At 50.0% G+C, this 25,549-nt stretch overlaps 1 protein-coding gene across 4 annotated transcripts in view; it reads right to left on the reverse strand.

Annotated features, from left to right (window-relative positions):
• DOT1L (DOT1 like histone lysine methyltransferase) overlaps positions 1–25,549 on the reverse strand; it is a 111,907-nt gene that overhangs the window by 5,680 nt on the left and 80,678 nt on the right. The window contains exons 19-28 of one of the 4 annotated variants that reach the window (XM_063147168.1): positions 25,310–25,435; positions 23,970–24,454; positions 21,179–21,302; positions 18,180–18,326; positions 16,596–16,725; positions 14,859–15,475; positions 12,678–12,799; positions 10,563–10,627; positions 6,233–7,192; positions 3,417–4,042 (exon numbers count right to left, since the gene is read on the reverse strand). In XM_063147168.1, coding sequence (XP_063003238.1) covers positions 3,456–4,042; positions 6,233–7,192; positions 10,563–10,627; positions 12,678–12,799; positions 14,859–15,475; positions 16,596–16,725; positions 18,180–18,326; positions 21,179–21,302; positions 23,970–24,454; positions 25,310–25,435 — 3,363 coding nt within the window. In that variant the 3' untranslated portion in view covers positions 3,417–3,455. Of the gene's footprint in view, positions 1–3,416; positions 4,043–6,232; positions 7,193–10,562; positions 10,628–12,677; positions 12,884–14,858; positions 15,476–16,595; positions 16,726–18,179; positions 18,327–21,178; positions 21,303–23,969; positions 24,455–25,309; positions 25,436–25,549 lie in introns of all 4 variants that reach the window. The other 3 variants (XM_063147167.1, XM_063147169.1, XM_063147170.1) reach the window with 3 other exon arrangements.

Consider the following 25,549-nt stretch of genomic DNA (forward strand, 5'->3'; position numbering starts at 1 on the left):
CTAGAGCCCTGCCCTTTGACCAGGAAAGCGAGGTTAAAAAAACAACAACCCACCGCCCATGCAGCTCCCGGACTGGCCTTGAGGATAGGGCAAGATGAAGAGAACCATCTTGGCCACTCTGAGCCGCTTGGAAGAAAGACAGGACCAAGGCGGAACAAGTCAAGAAGAAGAACTAAAGAACTGCATGAGACTGCCAACACAATCAATCGGACTGTAAAAACTTGCGTGGCTGAATACAACATCATCATCATAGAATCATAGAATAGCAGAGTTGGAAGGGGCCTACAAGGCCATCTAGTCCAACCCCCTGCTCAATGCAGGAATCCACCCTAAAGCATCCCTGACAGATGGTTGTCCAGCTGCCTCTTGAAGGCCTCTACTGTGAATATCACCATCATCACCATCATCAAAAAATTATATGTTACCCGCCCCTCCCTCTGGGTCATGGAGGGGTACAACACGAATGTGAACATCATATAACTAATTAAAACATTTAAAACTAATACATTATTAAAAGCAGCACATTATTAAAAGGCATCTTAAAATTCAGCTGGGTAGGCCTGCCGGAAGAGATCAGTCTTTATGGCTTTCTTAAAATCCGGAAGACTGTTAAGTTGACGAATTTCCTCCGGCGGGCCATTCCATAATCTGGGAGCGGCAGAAGAAAAGGTCCGCTGGGTAATACCCGTCAGCCTAGTTTTGGCAGGCTGAAGTAGATTCTTCCCAGAGGACCTGAGTGTGTGGGGCGGATTGTACGGGAGGAGGCGATCCCGCAGGTAGCCTGGACCAACACTTTGTACTTCGCCCGGAAACTAACTGGCAGCCAGTGAAGAGATTTTAAGACTGGTGTGATGTGGTCACCCCTAGGTGTGCCGGTGACCAGCCTGGCTGCCCTATTTTGGGCTAGTTGAAGTTTCCGGACCAGGCACAAAGGTAGCCCTATGTGGAGCGCATTGCAGAAGTCGAGCCTTGAAGTTACCAGCGCGTGCACGACCGTCTTTAGGTCTTCCGACTCCAGGAAGGGACGCACCCTCCACCCCTGGACAGGGAAAGGAACCTTGCGTGCAAGCACTGAGTCATTACTGACTCTTGGAGGGACGCCAGCTTTCGCTGACGTTTTCTTGGCAGGCCTTATAGCGGGGTGGTTTGCCGTTGCCTTCCCCGGCCGTGATTCCCTTTCCCCCAGCTAACTGGGTACTCATTTTACCGACCTCGGGAAGATGGAAGGCTGAGTCGACCCGAGCCGGCTGCCTGAGAACCAGCTTCCGCTGGGATCGAACTCGGGCCTTGGTTAAATTCAAAACCTAAAAGATTTTAGTGCTACGACAACTTCAGAACTCCTTGTCTTCGGCAGTAACATTTCCATGTGCGTGGAAAGCTGCACTGTTCCCGCGTGGTGGGGGAGCCAGCACGCTGACAGACAAGGGCTATTCCAGCACTGAACTTTCTCAGGCTGTGTAGGAGGTACGAAGTTGCCTTCACACGAGTCAGACCTGCAGGCAGCTGCTCTGCAGGGTCTCGGGCCGAGCCGAAGCGCCTTTCCGCGACTCTTTGACCGAAGCAGATCGGAGACTGAGGCTTTCTGCGTACAAACCAGGGGCTCCACTACTTTGTAGGCAGCGGTGGAGAAGCCTTCGCTCAGGGGTGGACCATCCACTTCTCATCCAGAAGGTCCCCAGGTTTGATTCCCGGCCTTTCCAGGTAGGGCAGGAAAAAGCCCTGCCTGAAACCCTGGGGGAGACGCCGCTGCCAGAATCATAGAATAGCAGAGTTGGAAGGGGCCTACAAGGCCATCCAGTCCAACCCCCTGCTCAATGCAGGAATCCACCCTAAAGCATCCCTGACAGATGCTTGTCCAGCTGCCTCTTGCAGGCCTCTAGTGTGGGAGAGCCCACAACCTCCCTAGGGAACTGATTCCATTGTCGCACTGCTCTAACAGTCAGGAAGTTTTTCCTGATGTCCAGCCGGAATCTGGCTTCCTCTCACTTGAGCCCGTTATTCCGTGTCCTACACTCTGGGAGGATCGAGAAGAGATCCTGGCCCTCCTCTGTGTGGGCCAGTCTGGCCTCACTCAGGATAAGGCCATTTCTGAGCTTCCGCTGAGACAGAGCCTGTTCTCAGGGCCTCGGGCTTCATGGCCCTGGGAAAGGGTGATGGCGAAGGAGGCGGCAAACACCAGCGCTCAGAACAGAGATAGATTCAATTTGCTCTACGCGTTTCGGAGGGATTACCTCCTTCTTACTGATCTCTTCCAGCAGGCCTATCCAGTAGAATTTTAGGATATTTTAGGATGCTTTTAGGATGTTTTTTAAGAGTGTATACTATGTTTTTAATCAATATTTTATGCTTGCTGTTGTTCCAATCGGAGAGGTGGGTAAGAAATATTATTATTATTGTTGTTGTTGTTGTTGTTATTATTATTATTATTCAGGAGCTGTTTTGAATTTCCTGGTCTCCAAGGACAATAACATTTCCTCCTTTTCCGAGTGCTGTAAATGCTGTTTTTTCAAGCTTATGGGGTTTTTTGCTTTACAAAAGCTCAAAAAAAACCCACAGCATTTGTTGTTATTTGTTCAGTCGCTTCCGACTCTTCGTGACTTCATGGACCAGCCCACGCCAGAGCTTTCTGTTGGCTGTCGCCACCCCTAGCTCCCCCAAGGTCAAGTCTGTCACCTCCAGAATATCCTCCATCCATCTTGCCCTCAGTCAGCCCCTCTTCCTTTTGCCTTCCACTTTCCCTAGCATCAGCCTCTTCTCCAGGGTATCCTGTCTTCTCATTATGTGGCCAAAGTACTTCAGTTTTGCCTTTAATACCATTCCCTCAAGTGAGCAGTCTGGCTTTATTTCCTGGTGTATGGACTGGTTTGATCTTCTTGCTGTCCAAGGCACTCTCAGAATTTTCCTCCAACACCACAGTTCAAAAGCATCTATCTTCCTCCGCTCAGCCTTCCTTATGGTCCAGCTCTCGCAGCCATAGGTTACTACGGGGAATACCATTGCTTTAACTATGCGGACCTTTGTTGTCAGTGTGGCGTCTCTGCTCTTAACTATTTCATCAAGATTTATCATTGCTCTCCTCCCAAGAAGTCAACGTCTTCTGATTTCCTGGCTGCAGTCAAAAAAGGAAGAAATACTATTGTCCTTGCAGACCAGGAAATTCAAAACAGCTCCTGACAGAGGAGATAATTAATCCCTCTGAAACGCATAAAGCAAAATACATTTATCTCTGTTCTGAGCGACGGCGTTTGCTGCCTCCTCCTCCTCCGCCATCGGTCCACGGTGCCTTTTGGCTCCACATTCCTGCCCGGGAAAGAGTGGCCAAGCACCAATCCGCACGGGACGGCGCACGCCTCCATTCCTCGGCACACGCCTCCCACCCACCCCCCGCCACAAACCCCACCCTACCCCGCACTTACCTTACAGAGCACCAGCGCTTAAAAGCTAAGCCGGACTCATTATCGCGGCTTCACCCCAGAGAGGTGCGACGCGTAAGGAGGCTGCAGGCCAAGGGTGAGCCACATAGCAGGGGCGCCGGCTGCGTTGGACTGTGGCATCCCGGGCGTGGCCTGAGCCAGCGCCAGGCGGGGCAGAGGCGGGTGGTGGACAGTGAAGGACGGGCGGGAGGTTTTGTGCTGGAGAGAAGCTAGCTTAATAGACAAAGCGGAGTTAGCGGTGGAGGATGGCGGCAAAAAAGCCTCAGAGGCCGGCAGGAGGTCAGGTTCGGAGTTAGGCGTGAGGAGGGAGGGAAGGGGGGGTGGTAATGAAACATTCGGAGGAGGAGGAGTGCAAAGGGAGGAGTGCGCTCGGCCGAGGTGCTGGGCCTCGCCGGACGGTGCCGGGGTAGGGGGCACATGGAATGACAGGGCGCCGGACCCAGCCTGCAGAGGGTTCAAGCCCAGCATGGTGCAGCTCGAAGCGGCACTGGGGACTCTGAAGTGGAGAGAAGAGGTGGAGGAGGAAAAAGAGGGCGTGGAAGGGGAGGGCGTGGAGGAGGAGGAGGAGGAGGAGGAGGAGGAGGAAGGCACCACATGGTTAAAAATACCTGCAAACGGGAGAGAGAGAGAAAAGGAGGGGGGGGAAAAAACACTCAGCGGATGGATGTCGTACAGGTCACAGCGAGAGAAGCAAAACCAAACCGAGAGGCGGGCAAGGCAAGCAAAATAATTGAAAATGAGTAAAACCGTCGCGGCCGCGGCCTGATGCAAGGACACACGGCGTGCGAGGGCAGCGGCAGGCAATGAGCAGCGATGGTGTAAAACCCAGGCAGGCAGAAGAGCGGCTCACTTACCTGCCTCCTTTCAGGTGTTCCGGACGTGCCCGGGGAGGTGGGGGGGGTCTCCGCGGCTGGACTCAGAGAGGCCCAACAGGAATCCCCCACCCCTGTCTAGACCTTTTGGCAACAGCGCCCCGAATGCACCGTTCAAAAAGCTACTGCCCTCTCCCAGAGCCAGAAAGGTCATTTCAGGCACACGTTCCCGGGGGGCAGGGGGAAAGCAACCCATTTCCCAGGGCATCCAGGCATCCGAGTTTACAGGCAGTTCTAGAAAAGGACCCTCCGAAGATCTGGTGCAGCCCTCCACAGCCTGGCGTCCTCAAAATGGGTTAGACCACAACTTCCAGAATTCCCGAGCCAGTATAGCTAGCTGGGGAGGCTGGGAGTTGTATTCCCAACACATCAGGAGCATAGCAGCATAGGAAGCTGCCTTATACGGAGTCAGACCTTTGCGCCATCTAGCCCAGTATTGTCAACACTGACTGGAAGCAGCTCTCAGAATCGTAGAGTTGGAAGGGGCCTCTTAAGGCCATCGAGTCCAACCCCCTGCTCAGTGCAGGAATCCACCTTAAAGCATCCCTGACAGATGCTTGTCCAGCGGCCTCCTGAAGGCCTCTAGTGTGGGAGAGCCCACAACCTCCCTAGGCCAATGGTTCCACTGTCGTACCGCTCCAACCATCAGGACTTTTTTCCTACTATTTTGTCATACCGCTCTAACCGTCAGGAAGTTTTTCCTGATGTCCAGCCGGAATCTGGCTTCCTGCCACTTGAGCCCCTTATTCCGTGTCCTGCACTCTGGGACGATCAAGAAGAGACCCTGGCCCTCCTCTGTGGGACAACCTTTCAACCTTTTGATTCTCCCAGCATTTGAACAGTCTATAAATAAATTTTAACTTGGTGTTTTAAATCTGTAATTTTGCATTGCTGCTGTTTTTATCTGGTTGAGCTTTTAGATTGTATTTTATATTATGGTTTTATACTGTTTGTTTTATACTTTGAATGTTTTTAATTTTTGTGAACCGCCCAGAGAGCTCCGGCTAGTGGGCGGTATAGAAATGTAATAAATCAATAAATAAGTCCTTGAAGAGTGCGATCCTGTCTCCCCTCAGTCTTCTCTTCTCAAGGCTAAAACATGCAGGGTTTCAGGCAGGATTTTTTCCTGGCCCTTCCTGGAGAAGCCGGGAATCGAACCTTGGACCATCTGTATGCAAAGTATGCACTCAACCACACTGAGCAATGGTCCCTCCCAGGCTGGGGAGGAAGATCTAACGGTTCAAGTCCCCCCTTGTCTTAGTTCCACAATGGTTCCTCACACAAACAAAAAAGCCAATGTCCCCCGCCCCTCACCATGTGAACTTTCAGAAGACAACCCCCCCTCTGAATTTTCCGGGACACACGGAGTTCCGTGGCAGAGATTCACAGGCAGGCAGAGCAAAGTGGAAAACCGTTCCCGGGAGAGAGAAAACTCTAAAATGCCTGCTGTAAGGAGAGAATCATAGAATCATAGAATAGCAGAGTTGGAAGAGGCCTACAAGGCCATCGCGTCCAACCCCCTGCTCAATGCAGGAATCCACCCTAAAGCCTCCCTGACAGGTGGTTGTCCAGCTGCCTCTTGAAGGCCTCTAGTGTGGGAGAGCCCACCACCTCCCTAGGCAACTGATTCCATTGTCGCACTGCTCTAACAGTCAGGAAGTTTTTCCTGATGTCCAGCCGGATTCTGGCTTCCTTTAACTTGAGCCTGTTATTCCATGTCCTGCACTCTGGGAGGATCGAGAAGAGATCCTGGCCCTCCTCTGTGTGACAACCTTTTAAGTATTGGAAGAGTGCTCTCATGTCTCCCCACAATCTTCTCTTCTCCAGAGAAGAGAACGAAAGGCGGGTTTGAAAGAACAGCCACCCGCTCTCCCCGTCCTAGGTTCTGCCCTCCGGAGAAAAGGGGCCTCTGGTGGCCCTGCCTACCTCCAACTGTTCCACCGGTCATCCCAGGTGAGAAGCTCGCCATCGCGTGGGAGTTGGTCAGGCGGGTGGCGGCCGACGAAACGTGGACCAGGCCGGCGGCTGGCATCGAGTTAAAGAAGGACTGCAGTACCGAGGAGTTTGTCACCATCGGGCCGAGGGGGAACGGCGAGCCAGTGGTTAAAGAATTCAAGAAGGGGTGATGAGTCTGGGCCGCGGCGGCCGCGGCGGGCGAGTTCCCAGAGCCGGCCGCGGAGAGGCCTTTGCCGTTGAGGAGGCCGCCAGAGGGGACGGCGGCGGCGGCGGCGGCGATGAAGAGGTTGTGGCCGTTCTTCAGCTCCACGTCTCGCTCCCGGCCTTTGCCGATTTTGCCGGGATGTAGCACCGAGGCCTTCTCCAAAGAGCTCCCCAGGCGGACGCTCAGCTCGCCGCCCTCTTTGCCTTTGGGCGCTGCCCATTTCAAGTCGTCCCCTTTCCCCACGCCCAGGCTCTCTAGCTGCCTTTTGCTCAAGAACGGGTTGGATTCGGAGAGCCCGGCGTCCTTGTTGCGCTGGACGAGGAAGCTCAGCGACGAGCCCCCCAGCGCCGCCGCCATGTCGGCGCCTTTCTGCGGGAGCGAAGCGCCGTCAAGGAAGCTGTGTAAACCGCCGTCTCCCGGCAGCCCGCCGTTGTAAGCGAACCCGTTCAGGGAGGTGGTAGTCAGGCCCAGGCTGTCGGACCCGGGGCCGGAGGCGGCCAGGTGTTTCCTGGCGTGGGCCGCAGCCTTGCCGTCGGCCACCAAGCCGTCCTCGGAAGACGGCCTGAAAGCGAAGAGGGAGTTCTGGCTCAGGGACGCCGCAGAGGCCTGCAAAGGGCTGTCCGCCGTTTTGGTCAGGTTGATGTCCGAAATGGGAGAAAACGTCGACTTCCACTTGCTGCTGTTCATATTCTCACCGGCTGGTTTTCTTCCGGCTAAGCTGATGCCTGGTTTTCAGAGAGAGAGAGAGAGAGAGAGAGATGGTTTAGCTTCTTCACACAGCAGAGATAAATTATGGAACTCACTGCCACAAGATGTAGTGACGGCCACCAATCTGGATGGCGTTCAAAGCCTGGCGCCTACACTGTACTCCTTTCGTCGCCAGCTGAAGACCTTTTTATTCTCCCAGTATTTTAACACTTAATTTTAACTTAAATTGAAATTTTACTGTTTCAACTCTGTATTTTCATTTTATATCAATTTTGCTGCGTGGTTTTTATCCTGGTCGTGCTTTTTATATTGTATTGTGGATTTGTGCTTTTAACCTGTTGATTGTCTTGCTATGATTTTAATTTTTGTGAACCGCCCAGAGCGCTTCGGCTATTGGGCGGTATAGAAATGTGATAAATAAATAAAATAAATAAATAAAGGGGGTTGGATCAATTCCTGGAGGCGAAGGCTATCAATCGCTACTAGCCCTGATGGGAGATCCAGGACAAATAAAAGAAAGGACTTCTTCACACAGCGCAGAGTTAAATTACGGAACTCGCTACCACAAGATGTCGTGATGGCCACCAATCTGGATGGCTTTAAAAGGGGGTTGGATCAATTCCTGGAGGCAAAGGCTATCCATGGCTAGTAGCCCTGATGGCTGTGTGCTATCTCCAGTATTCTGGCAAGAATAATAATAATAATAATAATAATAATAATAATAATACATTTATTTCTTACCCGCCTCTCCCTTTGGATCAAGGCGGGGAACAACATTAGAACAGAAATCAATACATCTTAAAAATTCTTAATTTTACATTGATCAGGATAGGCCGGCCGGAAAAGGCTAGTCTTTAAAGCTGCCTTAAAATCACACAGAGAGTTAATTTTACGAATCTCCTCCGGCAGGCCGTTCCACAATCCGGGGGCGACGGAAGAAAAGGTCCTTTGGGAAACTGATGTCAGCCTAGTTTTAGCGGACTGAAGTAAGTTCACCCCAGAGGACCTGAGTGTGCGGGGTGGACTATATGGCGTGTAAGCCTGTATGCACCCTTTGCTGGGGAACATGGGCGGGAGGGTGCTGTTGCACCGTGTCCTGCTTGTTCATCCCTGGCCGACGGCTGGTTGGCCCCTGTGTGAACAGAGTGCTGGACTAGATGGACCCTGGGTCTGATCTGGCATGGATCAGTTGCTGGGGAACATGGGCGGGAGGGTGCTGTTGCACCGTGTCCTGCTTGTTCATCCCTGGCCGATGGCTGGTTGGCCCCTGTGTGAACAGAGTGCTGGACTAGATGGACCCTTGGTCTGATCCAGCATCAGGGCACTTCTGATGTTCTTAGTAGGCATCATACCTGAGAAAATCTGTTTAAGCTTTGGGCGGTGTGAAAACCAGCAGTTTCTTGCCCTGCGTGCTCCGAAAAGACATTGTGTCTGGAAACTAGCAGAGGGTTATGAAAGCCCGTAACCAGGAGTGGCTGCATTCAATCAACCAAACCCTGTTTTGTTAACCGCCATAGTAGGAGAGAAGGACTTGGGCCTAGCCTGATCACTAACAGGAACAGAAGAGCAGTCTAGCTGCCTTGGATTATCCTTGCAGAAGGACTTCCCCCATGAAGGCTCTGCCTCCAACAGTCAGGAGCCATTCCAGCAGGCTGTAACAGAGGGAGATGAGAGGGGAAGCCGGGCCATTCCACCAGCCCTGCGGAAAAGCTACTACATTTTTTTTTCCTCTTCCCTCCCCAACCGCTTTTCCTTGTCTGTTGTGTCTTTTTAGATTGCAAGCCTGGGAGCACAGATTGTCTCGCTTTACTGATTGCATGTAAACGGACTGATGTAAACTGACTGATTAGCTAAGGAGTGGGATAAGAAAACTGCAAATAAATAAATAGATAAAGTAGCTGAGATCTTTCCTCATCCTTTCCCCATTTTTGTTGTTGTTATATTTATTTAGAGTATTTTTATCCCGCGCCTCAGCCAAAAAGGCTCCTGGAGCGGCTTACAATTGATCAGTAAAGGAGACAGTCCCTGCCCTCAGGCTTACATTCTAAAAAAGACACGACACACAAGGAAAAGGCGACGGGGAGGGAAGAGGGAGAAAAAGAAAAAGAAATTAAGGAGACTGTTCAGGCTGGTGGGAAGGCCCTGCTCCGTCCTCTCACCTCCCGATGGAGGGGCAGATCAACAGCTCCTTCTTCTTCCCCACAGGGTGAAGATGTTAGCCCTGGCGGGGGGCGGGGGGTGTCCAACTGAAGCAGGCTCTGATGGTCTCTGCCTGCTCCAGTCTCCCTTAATTACTTACGTCTTTTAGATGGTAAGCCTGGGGGCAAGGGCTTGTCTCTCTACTGATCTTTGTTAAGTCACTCTGGGAGACTTTTTTGGCTGAAAAGAGGGGCAAAATTGCTTCAGATAAACTAGTAAGAATCATAGAATCATAGAATAGCAGAGTTGGAAGGGGCCTACAAGGCCATCGAGTCCAACCCCCTGCTCACGGCCACAAGCCAGGGTGCGCCTACACCAGGGTGAACTTAATCTGGGCCACCTAATCCCCACCCCGAAAACCAGGCTCTTCGCTTTGGGGTGGGTACAGCTTCCACTGAAATAACAAGAGTTTGTTTCTAGAAAAAAGAGGTCCCCTACTTGCCGCTTGGGAAAGCAGAAAAAGACGTGGTAGCGAGATGGGCTGGCTGCAACTTGTGGAAGAATAGCTAGAGACATCACACAAGGCGCCTTTCACCTCATCACGGAGTTTCTCACCTACCACACCCCCACACAAGCGGAATAAATACCGGCCAGAAGGCCCTAAAAATACAAATCTGCCCTCAAGAAAAGAAGAAGAGGAGAGAATTCCATTTCAATATACATAGATGGGCTTAGAATCATAGAATCATAGAATAGCAGAGTTGGAAGGGGCCTACAAGGCCATCCAGTCCAACCCCCTGCTCAATGCAGGAATCCGCCCTAAAGCATCCCTGACAGATGGTTGTCCAGCTGCCTCTAGAAGGCTTCTAGTGTGGGAGAGCCCACAACCTCCCTAGGTCACTGATTCCCTTGTCGCACTGCTCTAACAGTCAGGAAGTTTTTCCTGATGTCCAGCCGGAATCTGGCTTCCTGTCACTTGAGCCCGTTATTCCGTGTCCTGCACTCTGGGAGGATCGAGAAGAGATCCTGGCCGTCCTCTGTGTGACAACCTTTTAAGTATTTGAAGAGTGCTCTCATGTCTCCCCTCAATCTTCTCTTCTCCAGGCTAAACATGCCCAGTTCTCTTGCTCCAGGCTGCCCAACTGCAGGGAACCCCTCTTCCCCCTCATCCCGTGGCCCCCAGAGGACGACCCAGCCTGGCGGACGGTCTCGATCCCAAAAACCCACACCAAAGGCCTCCAATCTTACTGTTTTCCATTGGCTTCTGCGGAGATTTGCTTTCCAGCGATATCGTTGCAATTTTTCTCTCAATTCTAGGGAGGGGGGAAGGAAGAAGGGGGTTATTTTTTATTGTAGGGTTTTATACTGCATCCATCACAGAAAAGCAGCGACCAAAAAAGACAACCCCAAAACACGATGTAGAAGACAGAATACAGAAAGATTTAACAAATGAAGCCGATTAAGAGATTTAGGGAAGCTCGGAGGATGGGAGAGGGAGAGGGCCTTTTCAGTGGTGGCCCCCCAATGATAGAATGATCTCCCCGATGAGCCTCGCCCGGTGCCAACATTGTTATCTTTTTGGCACCTTTCTCTTCTCCCAGGCATTTAACAGCATTTAACAACATATGCGAAGTCTGTTTGTTTTTTAATGGGCCCCAGAACTGTCGTCGTTTAAAATGGATACTGTTTTACACTGTTGTTTTTATATTTTTGACGGTTTTAAATTGGTAGGCTTTCAGCTTAGGTTGATATACCAACTACGCCCTTATCTGGACAAGGATAGCCTAGCTACAGTGATCCATGCTCTGATAACCTCTCGTTTGGATTACTGCAATGTGTTATACGTGGGGCTGCCTTTGAAAACGGTCCGGAAGCTTCAGCTGGGACAAAACAGGGCAGCACGGTTACTAACAGGGACTGGCCGGCAAGATCACATTACGCCAGTCCTTTTACAACTTCATTGGCTGCCAGTCCAGGTCCGGGCCCAATTCAAAATGCTGGTATTAACATTTAAAGCCCTAAACAGTTTGGGACCAGGTTATTTGAAGGAACACCTCCTCCCATATGTACCTGCCCGGACCTTAAGATCATCTACAGGGGCCCTTCTCCGTGAGCCCCTGCCAAAGGAAGTGAGGCAGGTGGCTACTAGGAGCAGGGCCTTCTCCGCTGTGGAACGAGCTCCCCAGAGAGGTCTGCCTGGCGCCTACACTGTATTCCTTTCATCGCCAACTGAAGACCTTTTTATTCACTCAGTATTTTAACACTTAATTTTAACTTAAATTTAAATTTTACTGTTTTAACTCTGTTTTTTAGTCTTATATCAATTTTGCTGCGTGGTTTTATCCCGGTTGCGCTTTTTATACTGTATTTCGTAATTGTGCTTTTAACCTGTTGGTTGTTTTATTGTGGTTTTCATTTTTGTGAACCGCCCAGAGAGCTTCGGCTATTGGGCGGTATAAAATTGTAATAAATAAATAAATAAATAAATAAAATTCGCTGTTTTTTAACTTTTGTAAACCGCCCAGGGAAATTCGGCTAAGGGGCGGGATATAAATTTAATAAATAAATAAATAATGAAAAGCTGTCCTCCACAAACCCTCATAATTAAAGATAAAGGCTGTAACTGATCATTCTTTGCCTCTGTCGTCAGTCAAATCAATAAAAAGGAGAGACAAGGAAAGTTATCCAATGCTCAAAAGAACAGGCTGGACTTTAAGGACAACCGTGAAGGCCCCAGGCATAGCTGGTGGTGAACCTTCTCCAGTTTATCTCGTCAAGGGCAAATCATACACAGTCAGTGGGAAGCCAACATTCTTCCGAAGGAGAGAGCATGGAGAGGTTAGCCGATCCTAGAGTACGCCGCAGACTAAAACATGCGGAGCTAAAGGAAGGTGAGAGAAAGTCTGCCTGGCTGGCGTCCCATCAGAAGCTGCCTCAGAACTAGTCTCTCTGCCGTTAACGCGTCTTGAGAAAAGGGCTTTCCATTCTTCTTGAAAGGACAATTGTCTCGCTTAGTTTGCATAGTTTTTCTCTTGTGGAAAGTTCCTAGAGACTAGGCTCTCTTCATGGGGGGAAGAGAAGTTTATGGCTTAAATAAAGCTTTGTGGATTACATAGCAGGCCTCGTTATTGTCTCCCAAGAAGGCAAGAGGGTTTTTGAGAAACACAACAAGCATTTGGAGTAATCCAGGCAAGAGACAACCAGGGCCAAAGCTTTCGCCAAAAGGGCAGAGAGGGAGTGCCGTGTTTTTGAAACGTTATGAAGGCACAGTGTGCCTTCTAACAATTTTGGAGAAGAACACAGCGGGTTCTGGCGTCATATGACACGCGAAGCAGCCCTGGGTTCGAGAGGGCGTCGGCTCACCTGCTGCTGTTGCCATCATCCTCCGAGGCCTGCTCCTCATCGGAAGTCAGCGGCGAGTAATGGATGCCGTTGCTCTGGGCAAGGGGCTTCTCCTTTTTCAGCACCGGTGGCTGGTCGTTGTCCTGGTATGGAACAGGAGAATTCTTCAGGGAGTTTTCAGGGGAAGAAATGGCGGTTATTTCTAAAGGCTGGTTTATGTTACTGACCTGAGGCAGGAGAAAGAAAACGTTAGGGATTAGGGAGGTTGGGGAAGGTGGGAACGGAAAAGCTGGCTAAGTGGTTTTCACCATCTAAGGTAAGACAAGCCAACTATTCTTCAGAGAGAGAGAGAGAGAGAGAGAGGTCTGGGACCAGGAATATATTTGCTGACACACCTTTATTGTACAGAGGCACATAAAGTCAGCACTGCCAAGCAGTGACAGATCCACAGTCATAGGACACCCGCAGGAAAATAATAATAATAATAATAATAATAATAATAATAATAATAATAATAAACAACCATTGGACAAGTTCATGAAGAATGGCTACCAATGGCTATTTATTCATTTATTGAAGTAGTTATATGCTGTTTCCCAGCCAAAAAAGGCTGCCAGCACAGCTTACATAAGAACTACAGAAGTGCCCTGATGCTGGATCAGACCAAGGGTCCATCTAGCCCAGCACTCTGTTCACACAGGGGCCAACCAGCCATCGGCCAGGGATGAACAAGCAGGACATGGTGCAACAGCACCCTCCCACCCATGTTCCCCAGCAACTGGTGCACACAGGCTTACTGCCTCGAATACTGGAGGTAGCACACAACCATCAGGGCTAGTAGCGATTGATAGCCTTCGCCTCCAGGAATTGATCCAACCCCCTTTGAAAGCCATCCAAATGGGTGGCCATCACTACACCTTGTGGTAGTGAGTTCCATAATTTAACTCTGCGCTGTGTGAAGAAGGATTTCCTTTTATTTGTCCTGGCTCTCCCACCCAACCATTTGCCAGGGATGCTTTAGGGTGGATTCCTGCATTGAGCAGGAGGTTGGACTCCATGGCCTTATGGGCCCCTTCCAACTCTACTATTCAATGATTCTATGACACCGGGTGCTATCATGTCTCCCCTCAATCATAGGAGCAGCAGAAGTAACTTTATACTAGGCTAAACTATGTATCCCACCAGCTCAATGTAGTTGCTCGAGGGGCTCACCAAATCCATCCTAATTCGGCCCCTCGAGGTTCCCCAGATGGCCCCACCCCCTTCTTCTGGCCACACGCCTCCCCCCCACCGCCCCCAGCCACTGATCATTTGCTGGTTTCCTAGGTTGTGTGCAGTTTTCCCTCTTTATGAAACATGAAACTAAAATGTAATGGCATTTTGCTCCTGCCTCTCTGGACCCATTAAAATGTGGTCTTCTGAGAAATTCTCCAAAATGCAGTCCGGCCCTTGAGATGAAAGAAGTCCACGCAACCCCTGTTTTAAGGGGAAATGCCAGTGTGGAGTAGTGGCTAAAGTGTTGGACTGGGAGTCAGGAGATCCGGGTTCTAATCCCCACTCAGCCACAGAAACCCACGAGGTGACTTTGGGCCCGTCGCAGACTCTCAGCCCAACCTACCTCACAGGGTTGTTGTGAGGATAAAATGGAGAGGAGGGAGCTTTGGCTATTGGGCGGTATAAAAATGCAAGAAAGAAAGAAACAAACAGAACAACTCTGGCAGAAGCTTGTAGGAGTCTCTGGGACTCTTGAAAGACGAAGTGTTATAAAATAAAATGAAAGCGAAAAGGAAGAATGGTATACCGTCGTAGAAAGAGAAACGGGGCAATTTATGGGAGGGGGACAGTGCTGGGGGGGGCGGTGAGGGAATGGGGTAAAGGGGTTAAGATGTGGAACATGAACGGAAAGCAATTTTGTTATACCTTTGGTTGTAAAAGGTTATTGCATTTTGCATGTTTGCTTTATACCTATATTTTGGAAACGTAATAAAAATAATAATAGAATAAAATCAAGTGGAGAGGAGGGTTAGGTACGCCGCATTCCTTGAAGGGAAAAGGGCGGGCTAGAAATGCAACAATAAATCAATAAATACATAGCCAGGGATTAAGCGCGGGACTTGCTCTACGGCCCATCTCCAGGTTCAACCTTTCACCCTGGTCGCCTGGAGCGCCCAACTTTGAAACGGCAAGCGCCTCAATGCTCACCATGGAGTTGATGTTCAGAGGAGACCCCGAAGACTGCGCGAAGAGCCCGGCCACCGTGGGCAAGGATTTGCGTTTGGGAGACACCCCGGCGTTCACGCTGCTCAGCGTGCCCGTGGACGACCGCTTCCTCCGCCCGCGCTTCTTCCCGTCCTGCACGTAGTCCATCCGGATGCTCGCCGTGAGCGGGCTGTGTTTGCTCGAAGGAGAATGCTTAATGGTCCCCGAGGCCGGAGAGATGGTGAAGATGATCCTCCTCTTGCTTTCGCTTTCAGGGTCGGAGTAGGCCGGTTCCGGCTGCAGGTCTCCCCGGGCGCCTTCCGCAAACATCTTCTGGGCCTCCATGTACTGCAGCACCCCGCCAAGGCTCTGAGAGGTCCCGTTCAGCCTGGGGCTGGCGGCGTGCTGATGGGCGGGCGAGTTTGGCCCCGAATTCCGCGAGGGCATCAGCAGCGAGGTGGGGTGCTGCGGAGTGGAGCTCCGAGACCCCGCCGAGTTGAACAAGCTCCCTGAACTGGACACGTCCTCCAGAGTGGCGTGGTCAAGGCCGTGGTTGAGGTGGGCGGGGCTGTTTGGAAGAGTCCCGTTGACTGACATGGAGCCAGACATGTAAGAAAATCCTGCAGGAAAGGGGGCCGGGGGGAGAGAGAAATTCGATATGTGTTTCTGAGCCCAATTCAAAGTGCCGGTTTTGACCTTAAAAAGCCCTGAACAGTGGCACGGCGTGCCTTCTACAAACTCCGGTTGGTGGCCCAGCTACGCCCCTATCTGGACAGGGATAACCTGGCTTCAGTTGTCCGTGCTCTGGTAACCTCCAAGTTAGATTACTGCAATGCGCTCTACGTAGGGCTGCCTTTGAAGACGGTTCGGAAGCTGCAGCTCGTGCAAAATGCAGCGGCCAGACTGATTTCGGGAACCAGAAGGTTCGACCATATAACACCTGCTCTGGTCCGCTTGCACTGGCTGCCTGTACGTTTCCGAGCCCAATTCAAGGTGCTGGTTTTGACCTATAAAGCCTTACACGGCTTGGGACCACCATACCTGACGGAACGCCTCTCCCGATGTGAATATACACTACGTTCAACATCTAAGGTCCTCCTCTGGGTGCCTACTCCGAGAGAGGCTCGGAGGGTGGCAACGAGGGACAGGGCCTTTTCGGTGGTGGCCCCCAGACTATGGAATGATCTCCCTGACGAGGCTCGCCTGGCGCCAACGGTGCTATCTTTCCAGCGCCAGGTTAAGACTTTCCTCTTTGCCCAGGCATATGGCAGCACATCTTAATCACCCACATGTTTATTTCTTTTTAACGGTTTTTAATGCTTTATGTGTGTATGTTCTGTGTTTTAAAATTTAAAATTTTGTATACTTGTTTTTATCTCAACTTTAGAATTTTTGTAAACCGCCCAGAGAGCCCTGGCTATGGGAGCGGTATAGAGATGTAATAAATAAATAAATAAATAAAATAAACAGTTTGGGAACAAGTTCCTTGAAGGAACACCTTCGCCCATATCAGCCTGCCCCTACTTTAAGACCAAAAAGAGAGGTCCTTCTCATCTGCCCACCTGTAAGAGCAATTGGGTGGGTGTCCACCCTGGAGAGGGTCTTCTCAGCGGTGGCCCCGCACCTCTGGAATAAACTTCCATCAGAGGTCCGCCACGCACCTTCCTTGCAGGTTTTCGAGAAGGCCTTAAAAACATTTTATTTTACCATGGACCTGGGGAAGGGTGGGAAAGGACTCACCTGAGGTAGCCAGAGTCAGTGGCTTGTTGCCAGCAGCGTTACTAATGCTGTTGTGAGAACTAGCACCAAATTGTTTTTCAAGTGTTGAAAAGGAATCTCGGTTCTGGTGGATAGGACTGGGTGTGCTTCTCTGGAAGGAAAAAGAGAAAAGGGTTTGGGGGGGTTAAGCAGAGGTTTGGACTCCTCACTCCTGTCAAAGTCTAGCCCCCTGAACGAATCAATGGACCCACAATTGTAACGAAAGGCAGGTGAAACAGGATAAGAGTATTCCATACATTGAAAATGTAGGTACACCAAGCTATAAACTTGCAGTGGCCCACGTGAAAGCACAAGCAGAACGTAATAAAAAAAATGTAATAAATAAAATAAAATAAAATAAATTCCTCTCCAATGCAATTAAAAGCAAGAAACTCTACGTAACAAGGATAAACAGAACTTAGACGTGATGCAAACGTCGAGTCCCAAAAGATCATCCCTTGAACGAGGCGGGTATCTTCAGAAATGAGAAATGGGGTAACGTCTACCATGGAGAAATGAGCGCAGTTCAAAAATGTGCCGTTTTAACAAACGACGGCGTTAAGCGTGCATAATTTACGTCTACTCTTATCCTGAATTTCACCCGCTTTGGGCTGCAGTTGGGGGGGGGTTCATTGATTCGTTGGGAGGTTCCTATTGAGGGTTCCCCCTCCTTCTTGCTTCGAAGTCTAGACCACCGACGCACCGCAAAGAGAGAGTTAGGCACAGTTAATTGCACGGAGACAAACACACACCCGGTTTCCCAGAAGGCGCCGTTTCCACCTTTAAATAGGAACCCAGGAAGTGGTTTTAAAACAGATCAAGCGGTTTGTTCCTGCAGCCCAGTGCTGTTGCCTTTGATGGGCGGTGGGTCTCTAGGGTCCCAGACAGAGATGGGGCTTCGTCATCACCGGCTGCTTCCTGATTCTTCTACCTAGGGATGTCCGCGATTGAACCGGAGACCTTCCACATGCATAGCACGTGCTCCGCTGCTGAGCTAAGGGTCCTCCCAACTAGGAAAAGGGAGTCTCCGATATAACCCCACCCACCCACCCGCCGGGTTTTCCTAATTCACACAACCCTTTCCAGCGGACAAACGAGTCTTCATCCGAACAGCTACTATCGGAGAGGGAACAGGCTCAAAAACATCAGGGCCAAACCCGGAGATGTGTCCGCAGCCGCTAAGCAAGCTTAACAACCGATCGAGGCTTTGAACCTGGGGTCCCCGGCCCTCAAACTCAGCACTCCGCCTTCTGGGTGAAGCCAGAGGGCAGGACGCCACCGCGCCTCTACAATCCACAAAGACCAGAGACCACAGGAAACACAGGCTAGGAATCCTCGGGAAGCTGTGCTCGGCGTCAGGTTCGAAGTTCGAGCCGCAAGGATAAAACGGGAAAGGGTTTTGGCCAGGGCGACCGAAGAGGCAGAGGTTATCTGTGAGGGATACGTGCCACAGGACCTCACAAGCGCACTTAAGAGAGGCTGCAGGGGGTTGCGAGTTGGTTTATCTCCAGTCTGGCTTTACAGCAGGGCGGGGGGGGGGAGGGAATAAAAGCACCCTTTACTCACCACCTTCTCAACACGGCTAGGTAGGACTACGCTGGCCAGGGGGATACTAACAGGGAGTTTATTGGGCTGCACTGTGCTGAGGGGAATACTGATAGGAAGGCTGGTGATCGTCTCGCCGTTATTCACGGACGTCCTCTCGCGCAAAGCCTGCAAACACACAAAAGCAGACAAGGCCCCAAAAAATGTGGCGTTGCGCCTCCAGCCCGCCCGTCCGGGCCACGGCTGCCCGCTTAGGGCAAGAAGAGTTGCAAGCGCTGCCCCACCCCGAGACGTAGTCTTAAAGATGCAGACACGGTCAATTGCCTCAGCCAGCCAACAGACGCACACGCGCACACTCATGGCTCACTGTTTCGGGCCCACGTGAGCCCCGTGGCACTCGCGCCCGCCTGAAGCGTTTACAAGGCCGAGGATTTACACTTCGCAGTAGGGCTGTGCTCCGCTTCTCTTCAGGTCGGAGAAGCAGAAGCGGATCGGGGTGCTTCGCCTCCCCTTAAGACGGAGGCGAAGAGGATCGGGGCGGGGGGCAGCGGAGCAGATCGAGATGAAGGCGGATCCTTCGCCTCAATCCGGAGCTCCGAAAAAAAGGTAAGGGGGGGCGTTACCTGGCGCTGCCGCCGCCCGTGCACCGACAGCGGCAGAGCCAGGTAAGGGGGCAGGGGGGAGAGGGGTCTTACCTGGTCTGTCGCAGCCCATCACTGGCTTCACTTGAGCTCGCGGCTCAACCTGGAAGTGTAGGTCCAAGCGGGGCCTACACTTACAGGTTGAGCTGCGGGCTGAAGTGAAGCTGGAGATGGGCCGCGACGGACCAGGTAAGTGGTGTGCGCGAGGGGGGGCTTACCTAGCCCCACCACCGCCGCCACAGTTCGTAAGTCTACGGGTGGGGGAGAAACAGAGCTCCAATTCGGATCCGGAGCTCTGTAATGAAGCGGACTGGGCCACCAGCGGATCGTGGCAGGGTGGATCGGGCCGCGAAGAGGATCGGGGGGTCCGTGCACAGCCCTACTTAGCAGCAGCATCTGCAATTCCTGCAATGCAGGGGGAAGTATTTCCATAGAGCATGGAAAGGTGAAGTCCTTAACAAACAACCATGTAATACTAAACAAAAAGTTAAGGATATATATATACACAGTAGAACAACAGTATTTAATGTACAAGAATAAAATTAAGATTAACACTAATATTGCAATAAAAGTGCAACAGCATATTGCACAGAAGCAAATGACTCGATGGCCTTGTAGGCCCCTTCCAACTCTGCTATTCTATGATTCTATGATTCTATGACTAGCATAAACAACGTAGAATAAAAAGGCCAAACGCATTTCAACATGAAGTCTTCATCTTTATCTAAAGACCACGACCTAGGCGGTTTGAAAAAGCTGAGGCCCTGCATCATTTTCAAATGGGAGTGACACCCTCTACCACATCACTGTGGGAACTGTAAAGTCAGCCCAATTAAATCTCCAGGGAGCATACAGCAGCCCGCATTGGCCACTGACGAAGACTTCATGTTGAAACGCGTTTGGCCTTTTCATTCTACGTTGTTTATGCTAGATATTTGCTTCTGTGCAATATGCTATTGCACTTTTATTGCAATATTACTGTTAATCTTAATTTTATTCTTGTACATTAAATACTACTGTTCTACTGTACATATATCCTTAATTTTGGGTTGAAGTATCTCCATAGCCGTGTGCCACCGGTGATGCACGTATACGGAGGTTTACGACAGAATACCAGTGAGACCACGTTGTGTCATAGACTAGCTCTCTCTGAAAGAGACTCGTGTCTGCAGGACGCAGCAGCCGCTCACACTAGGAAAAACAGGGGGAGTGCAAATATAACCCTTTACCAGGCAGGCTTGCATGTCGCAGCAAGTCAGGAATCCTGACTTAACGAACTGTGATGTGAACTGGTGCGCACAGCCCATTTGATCCCACTTCATTCCTCTCTTCGCACAAGTAGGCAAAAAAGCCAAGAAGGGAGAGCTCTGCATTGCATCCAAACCTGGGATTATGGTCAGTGCTCCCAAACAAGCCAGGATTCAACTGCAAATCCTGGTTTAAAGTTGGCTTACAAATCCCAGCTTGTTCGAGCACACTTCAACCTTAATTCCAGGTTTGGACTGAAAACTGAAGCAGGAGCAAATGGGATGCATATGCCATCACATTACTGTGATGCATCTTCTCCCCAGTGGATGGGAAGGAAGGCTGGATGAGCTGCAGCCAGTGTGTTGACCGGGGCTGGTTACAGGGAGCAGACAACTCCCCTGTTAAAACAGCTCCCCTGGCTTCCAGTCTGTTTCCGGGCACAATTCAAAGTGCTGGTTATGACCTATAAAGCTCTATATGATTCGGGTCAGGTTTTCTGAAAGACCATATTCTCCCTTATGAGCCTGCCCGTGCTTTGAGATCTTCTGGAGAAGCCCTTCTTTCAGTCCCACCATCTTCACAGGCGCGCTTGGTGGGAACGTGGGAGAGGGCCTTCTCAGTGGCTGCTCCGGTGGTCTGGAACTCTCTTCCCGGGGAAGCTAGACCGGCTGCCTCCTTGATGGGCTTTCGGAAGCAGGCAAAACCTTGCCTGTTCCAGCAGGCCTTTGGAGAATAATCCGGTCCTCCCTCTATGTTAAGGACTTCTAATTCTGTCGTGTATTTTAAACGTTTAGGTTTTAAAATTTATTTATTTATGTGCATTTCTTTTCCTAGGTTTTACAATGTATGTTTTAAACTTTGTAAGGCCGCCTTGAAGCCCAGTATTGGGCAAAAGGCGGGATACAAATCAATATAATAATAATACCATCATGGGCAAATACAACCACAGTAATAAACAAGTTGCTCTCATCTAGGACACCCTCTGTGGCTTTCTGGTCTTAACCCCATCAATACTTGCCGGTCACAATGTTTCCAAAAACCCAGCATAACTTTCCCCCAAAGTCACCAACTGGTCATCCCTGCTCAGATACAAAGGCCGTGCCCAGGGACAGACTCTGACCGCTTCCTTACCTTCTCGCTAGCGATTGGCGAGGCGGCAGGAGAAGAAGGCCGGGTTTCAAGAGGGCTCATCTTCATGCCATTCGATATCGTAGGGCTTGGAAAAGTAAGGCCATTCTCTTTTAAGTGCTCGGTTCTGAAAAGTACAAAGGGTACAGCGTTTGGAAAGATGACCCTGCGAGTGCGAAAGCCGTGATGAAAAAGGCACGTCTCTTTCAAGCTCAGAATAGTTCCATGTGGGTTGGTTGGTTTTTAAAAACACTACAGATGCGTCCGTCCAGTGCAGCGGCTTTTAAGAAGATTATTATTATTATTATTATTATTATTATTATTATTATTATTTATTTATATAGCACCATCTATGTACATGGTGCTGTACAGATAACACAGTAAATAGCAAGACCCTGCCGCGTAGGCTTACAATCTAATAAGTTGTAGTAAACAATAAAGAGGGAAGGAGAATGCAAACAGGCACAGGGAAGTGTAAACAGGCACCGGGTAGGGTGAAGCTAACAGTATGGAGTTAGAACAAACTCAATATTTAAAAGCTATAGGGAAAAGAAAAGTTTTTAGCTGAGTTTTAAAAGCTGTGATTGAGTTTGTAGTTCTCAAGTGTTCTGGAAGAGCGTTCCAGGCGTAAGGGGCAGCAGAAGAAAAAGGACGAAGCCGAGTAAGGGAAGTGGAGGTCCTGGGGCAGGCGAGAAGCATGGCATCAGAGGAGCGGAGAGCACGAGCGGGGCAATAGTGTGAGATGAGAGAGGAGAGATAGGCAGGAGCTAGACCGTGAAAAGCTTTGAAGGTCAACAGGAGAAGTTTATATTGGATTCTGGAGTGAGTTGGAAGCCAATGAAGAGATTTCAGAAGTGGAGTGACATGGTCAGAGCGGCGGGCCAAGAAGATGATCTTAGCGGCAGAGTGGTGGACAGAGACCAGCAGACTGATGTGAGACGAAGGAAGGCCAGAGAGAAGAAGGTTGCAGTAGTTGAAGATACGGTTGAAGCGTAAAGTCTGCAGATCCTCGCAGAGAGAGGACTGAGCAGGGTGGATAAAAATCAATGATTTTTTTAAAAATAAAATTAAAAAACTGAATTTTTTAAATTTAAATCGGATCTTTTTTTAATAAAATGCTTATTGAGGAAAAATCTATCTAAAGGTAGTTTTCTATTTAAGATACATTATAGTCCAAGGGTTATTCATCATGAAATAAGGATTAGTTTTTAATGACGTCGCATGAGGCTGAATATTCATGCAACGTTTACATTTTGGGGTGAATGAATTCCATGAATCCATTCACAATTTCATGCTCTTCCAGAGGTTTCTGTAAGATTATGGGGCAATTTTTCTATCTAGAAGATATGATCACAGCTGCTTGGTTTTACCGTTCTCAAAACTGTGAATTTGGGACTGCAGACATCACAATCCCATTGCGCCTTTGCAAATCTGTGGACACGGAATCAATCCCCCTTACCTCTTAAGAGCTAAGTTTCAAAAAATTCAATTAATAGAGTGCACTTATGGGGGGGGGGGTCACAGAATTAAATCGATTCTTTCTGAGTAATGATTTAAATCAACGAGCTCAGAGGATGGCAACAAGGAAGAGGGCCTTTTCAGTGGTGGCCCCCCGACTGTGGAATGATCTCCCTGACGAGGCTCGCCAGCCACCAACACTGTTATCTTTCAGGCGCCAAGTCAAGACTTTTCTCTTCTCCCAGGCAATTAACAGCATTTAACAACGCTAAGTTTGTTTTTCAACGGCCCCCAGAACTGTTGTTTTTAAATGGATACGGTTGTTTTTATACTGTGGTTTTTATGTTTCTGATGGTTTTTAAATTAAATGATATGGTATTTAAATGTGCTGGTAGAGGATGCATTTCATGTTGGTCATGTTCAATGACACAGTAAGTCAACCTTCCCAACCTGATGCTCTCCAGTTGTTTTGGGCTACATCTTGCATCTGCTTTAATCAGCATGGCCAATGTTCAGGGATGATGTGAGTTCTAGTCCAAAGCATCTGGAAGTCACCAAGTTGGGGAAGGCTGCTAAACCATAGTTTAGTGCATTGAGCCATTCATTCTCATGCTCTCCCCCATTTCTTCTTCCAGTGCAGCTGTGAATGACAGTTTGGATGTTTTTCTTCAAGCTTGTCATATTGTCCAAACCCTGAACTATGGTTAATCTTAAGTATGCTTTATTTAAACAAATCAGCTTCGCTCCTCTGATGCCATGTTTCTCGCCTGCCCAAGGGCCTCTACTTCCCTTGCTCGGCTTCGTCCATTTTCTTCGGCTGCCCCTTACGCCTGGAACGCTCTTCCAGGACATTTGAGAACTACAAGTTCAATCGCAGCTTTTAAAGCTCAGCTAAAAACTTTTCTTTTTCCTAAAGCTTTTAAAACTTGATTTTGTTCTGACTTTTATACTGCCTGTTTGGTGCATTCTCTTCCCCTCCTTATTGTTTTATTACGATTTTATTAGAATGTAAGCCTATGCGGCAGAATCTTGCTATTTTATTGTTTTACTCTGTACAGCACCATGTACACTGATGGTGCTATATAAATAAATAATAATAATAATAATAATAACTTTTTAAATGTTTGCTGTTTTAACTTTTGTGAACCACCCAGAGAGCTTCCTGGCGGCAGCAAAACCCAGTGTTTACGAGAGAAGGTGATTCCCGCCTGGGGTGAGAAAGGCCTTAGAGGAGGGGAAATCTCACTGAGGAAAGGTGGAAACAGAGCCAGTAAACCACAAAGCGGGGAAACACTCGACCAGCTGAGCTTCTCGCACTGACGCGACACTCACTCACCTCTGAAGGTTTTCATTGGGCGCCACTTTCCCGTTGCCCACGTGGTCCTGGTTCAAATGCCTCCGCAGGGCGATCTTAGCTGGGGAAAACCTCGTGTAATCGGGCAAGGACAAATTTGAGGCTTTGTCCGGCTTTTGCCGGCAGCTGTGGTTTGGGGTGCAAGGGACAATCTCTTGGTCCGAGTGAGAAGCCGGGTACTGAGGGGTGCTCTGCTTGGAGGCTGGCCGGCCGAGCGCGTGGTGGATCTCGTAAGAGGTGGCGTGGCCGTTCATAGACAGCTCGGGGCTCATGCCGTTGACCTGGGGCACGGGGAACTTCGGACCCTCCAGCTCCATGTGGAACACGCCGTGGTCGGGCTCCGCCTCGCGGCTCACGTGGCTCTTGTGGCGCGGCTGCGCCGGCAGCGACTCGTCGGGCGGCATGTACGACTTCAGCTGCAGGAGTTCCTGCTGCCTTTGGCTCTTCTCAAGTTCCACAATGCTGATCTGTGAAACGGTGGGAGAAACCAGACATGTTAAAACGCTTCTCAATACAGGAGATTTATCATCATCATCAGCTCCAGTTTTAGAGCAGTACGACAATGGAACCCGTTACCTAGGGAGGTTGTGGGCTCTCCCACACTAGAGGCCTTCAAGAGGCAGCTGGACAACCACCTGTCAGGGATGCTTTAGGGTGGATTCCTGCCTTGAGCAGGGGGTTGGACTCGATGGCCTTGTAGGCCCCTTCCAACTCTACTATTCTATGATTCTACTCTCCCGGACAACCATCTGTCAGGTATGCTTTAGGGTGGATTCCTGCATTGAGCAGAGGGTTGGACTAGATGGCCTTCTAGGCCCCTTCCAACTCTACGATTCTATGATTCTACTCTCCCGGACAACCGTCTGTCAGGTACGCTTTAGGGTGGATTCCTGCACTGAGCGGGGGGTTGGACTCGATGGCCTTCTAGGCCCCTTCCAACTCTACGATTCTATGATTCTACTCTCCTGGACAACCGTCTGTCAGGTACGCTTTAGGGTGGATTCCTGCACTGAGCGGGGGGTTGGACTCGATGGCCTTCTAGGCCCCTTCCAACTCTACAATTCTATGATTCTACTCTCCCGGACAACCATCTGTCAGGTACGCTTTAGGGTGGATTCCTGCACTGAGCAGGGGGTTGGACTAGATGGCCTTCCAGACCCCTTCCAAATCTACGATTCTATGATTCTACTCTCCCGGCACTGCACAGTGAGAAAATTCACACCCTCCCAGCAAAACGAACCCAGCTAATGACTGGGGGTGGGCTAGAAAGACCATTAGCCGCTGTTCTTAATGTGGGGTGTTACGCTCCGTCCACACTCTACCTGCAATTCCAAGCAGTGCTTCTGCTTCTCAGAAATTTGATTTTTCAGCGCTTGCTTTTCTTTGAGCAGATTCTCCAGTGAAAGTGTCGACCAGTCTAGTTTCAGTTCTTCACATCTGGCCTTCAGCTGGAAGGATGGGGAGGGGGGGAAGGAACAGGGAAAGATGTCAGCTCAGAAGCGGTACAGTTCATTGCTGTCTACTCCAGCCTTCCCCAGCCTCCAGATGTGATGGCCTACAAT

The sequence above is a fragment of the Elgaria multicarinata genome, chromosome 23 (genome assembly GCF_023053635.1).
Source record: "Elgaria multicarinata webbii isolate HBS135686 ecotype San Diego chromosome 23, rElgMul1.1.pri, whole genome shotgun sequence".
NCBI lineage: Eukaryota > Metazoa > Chordata > Lepidosauria > Squamata > Anguidae > Elgaria > Elgaria multicarinata.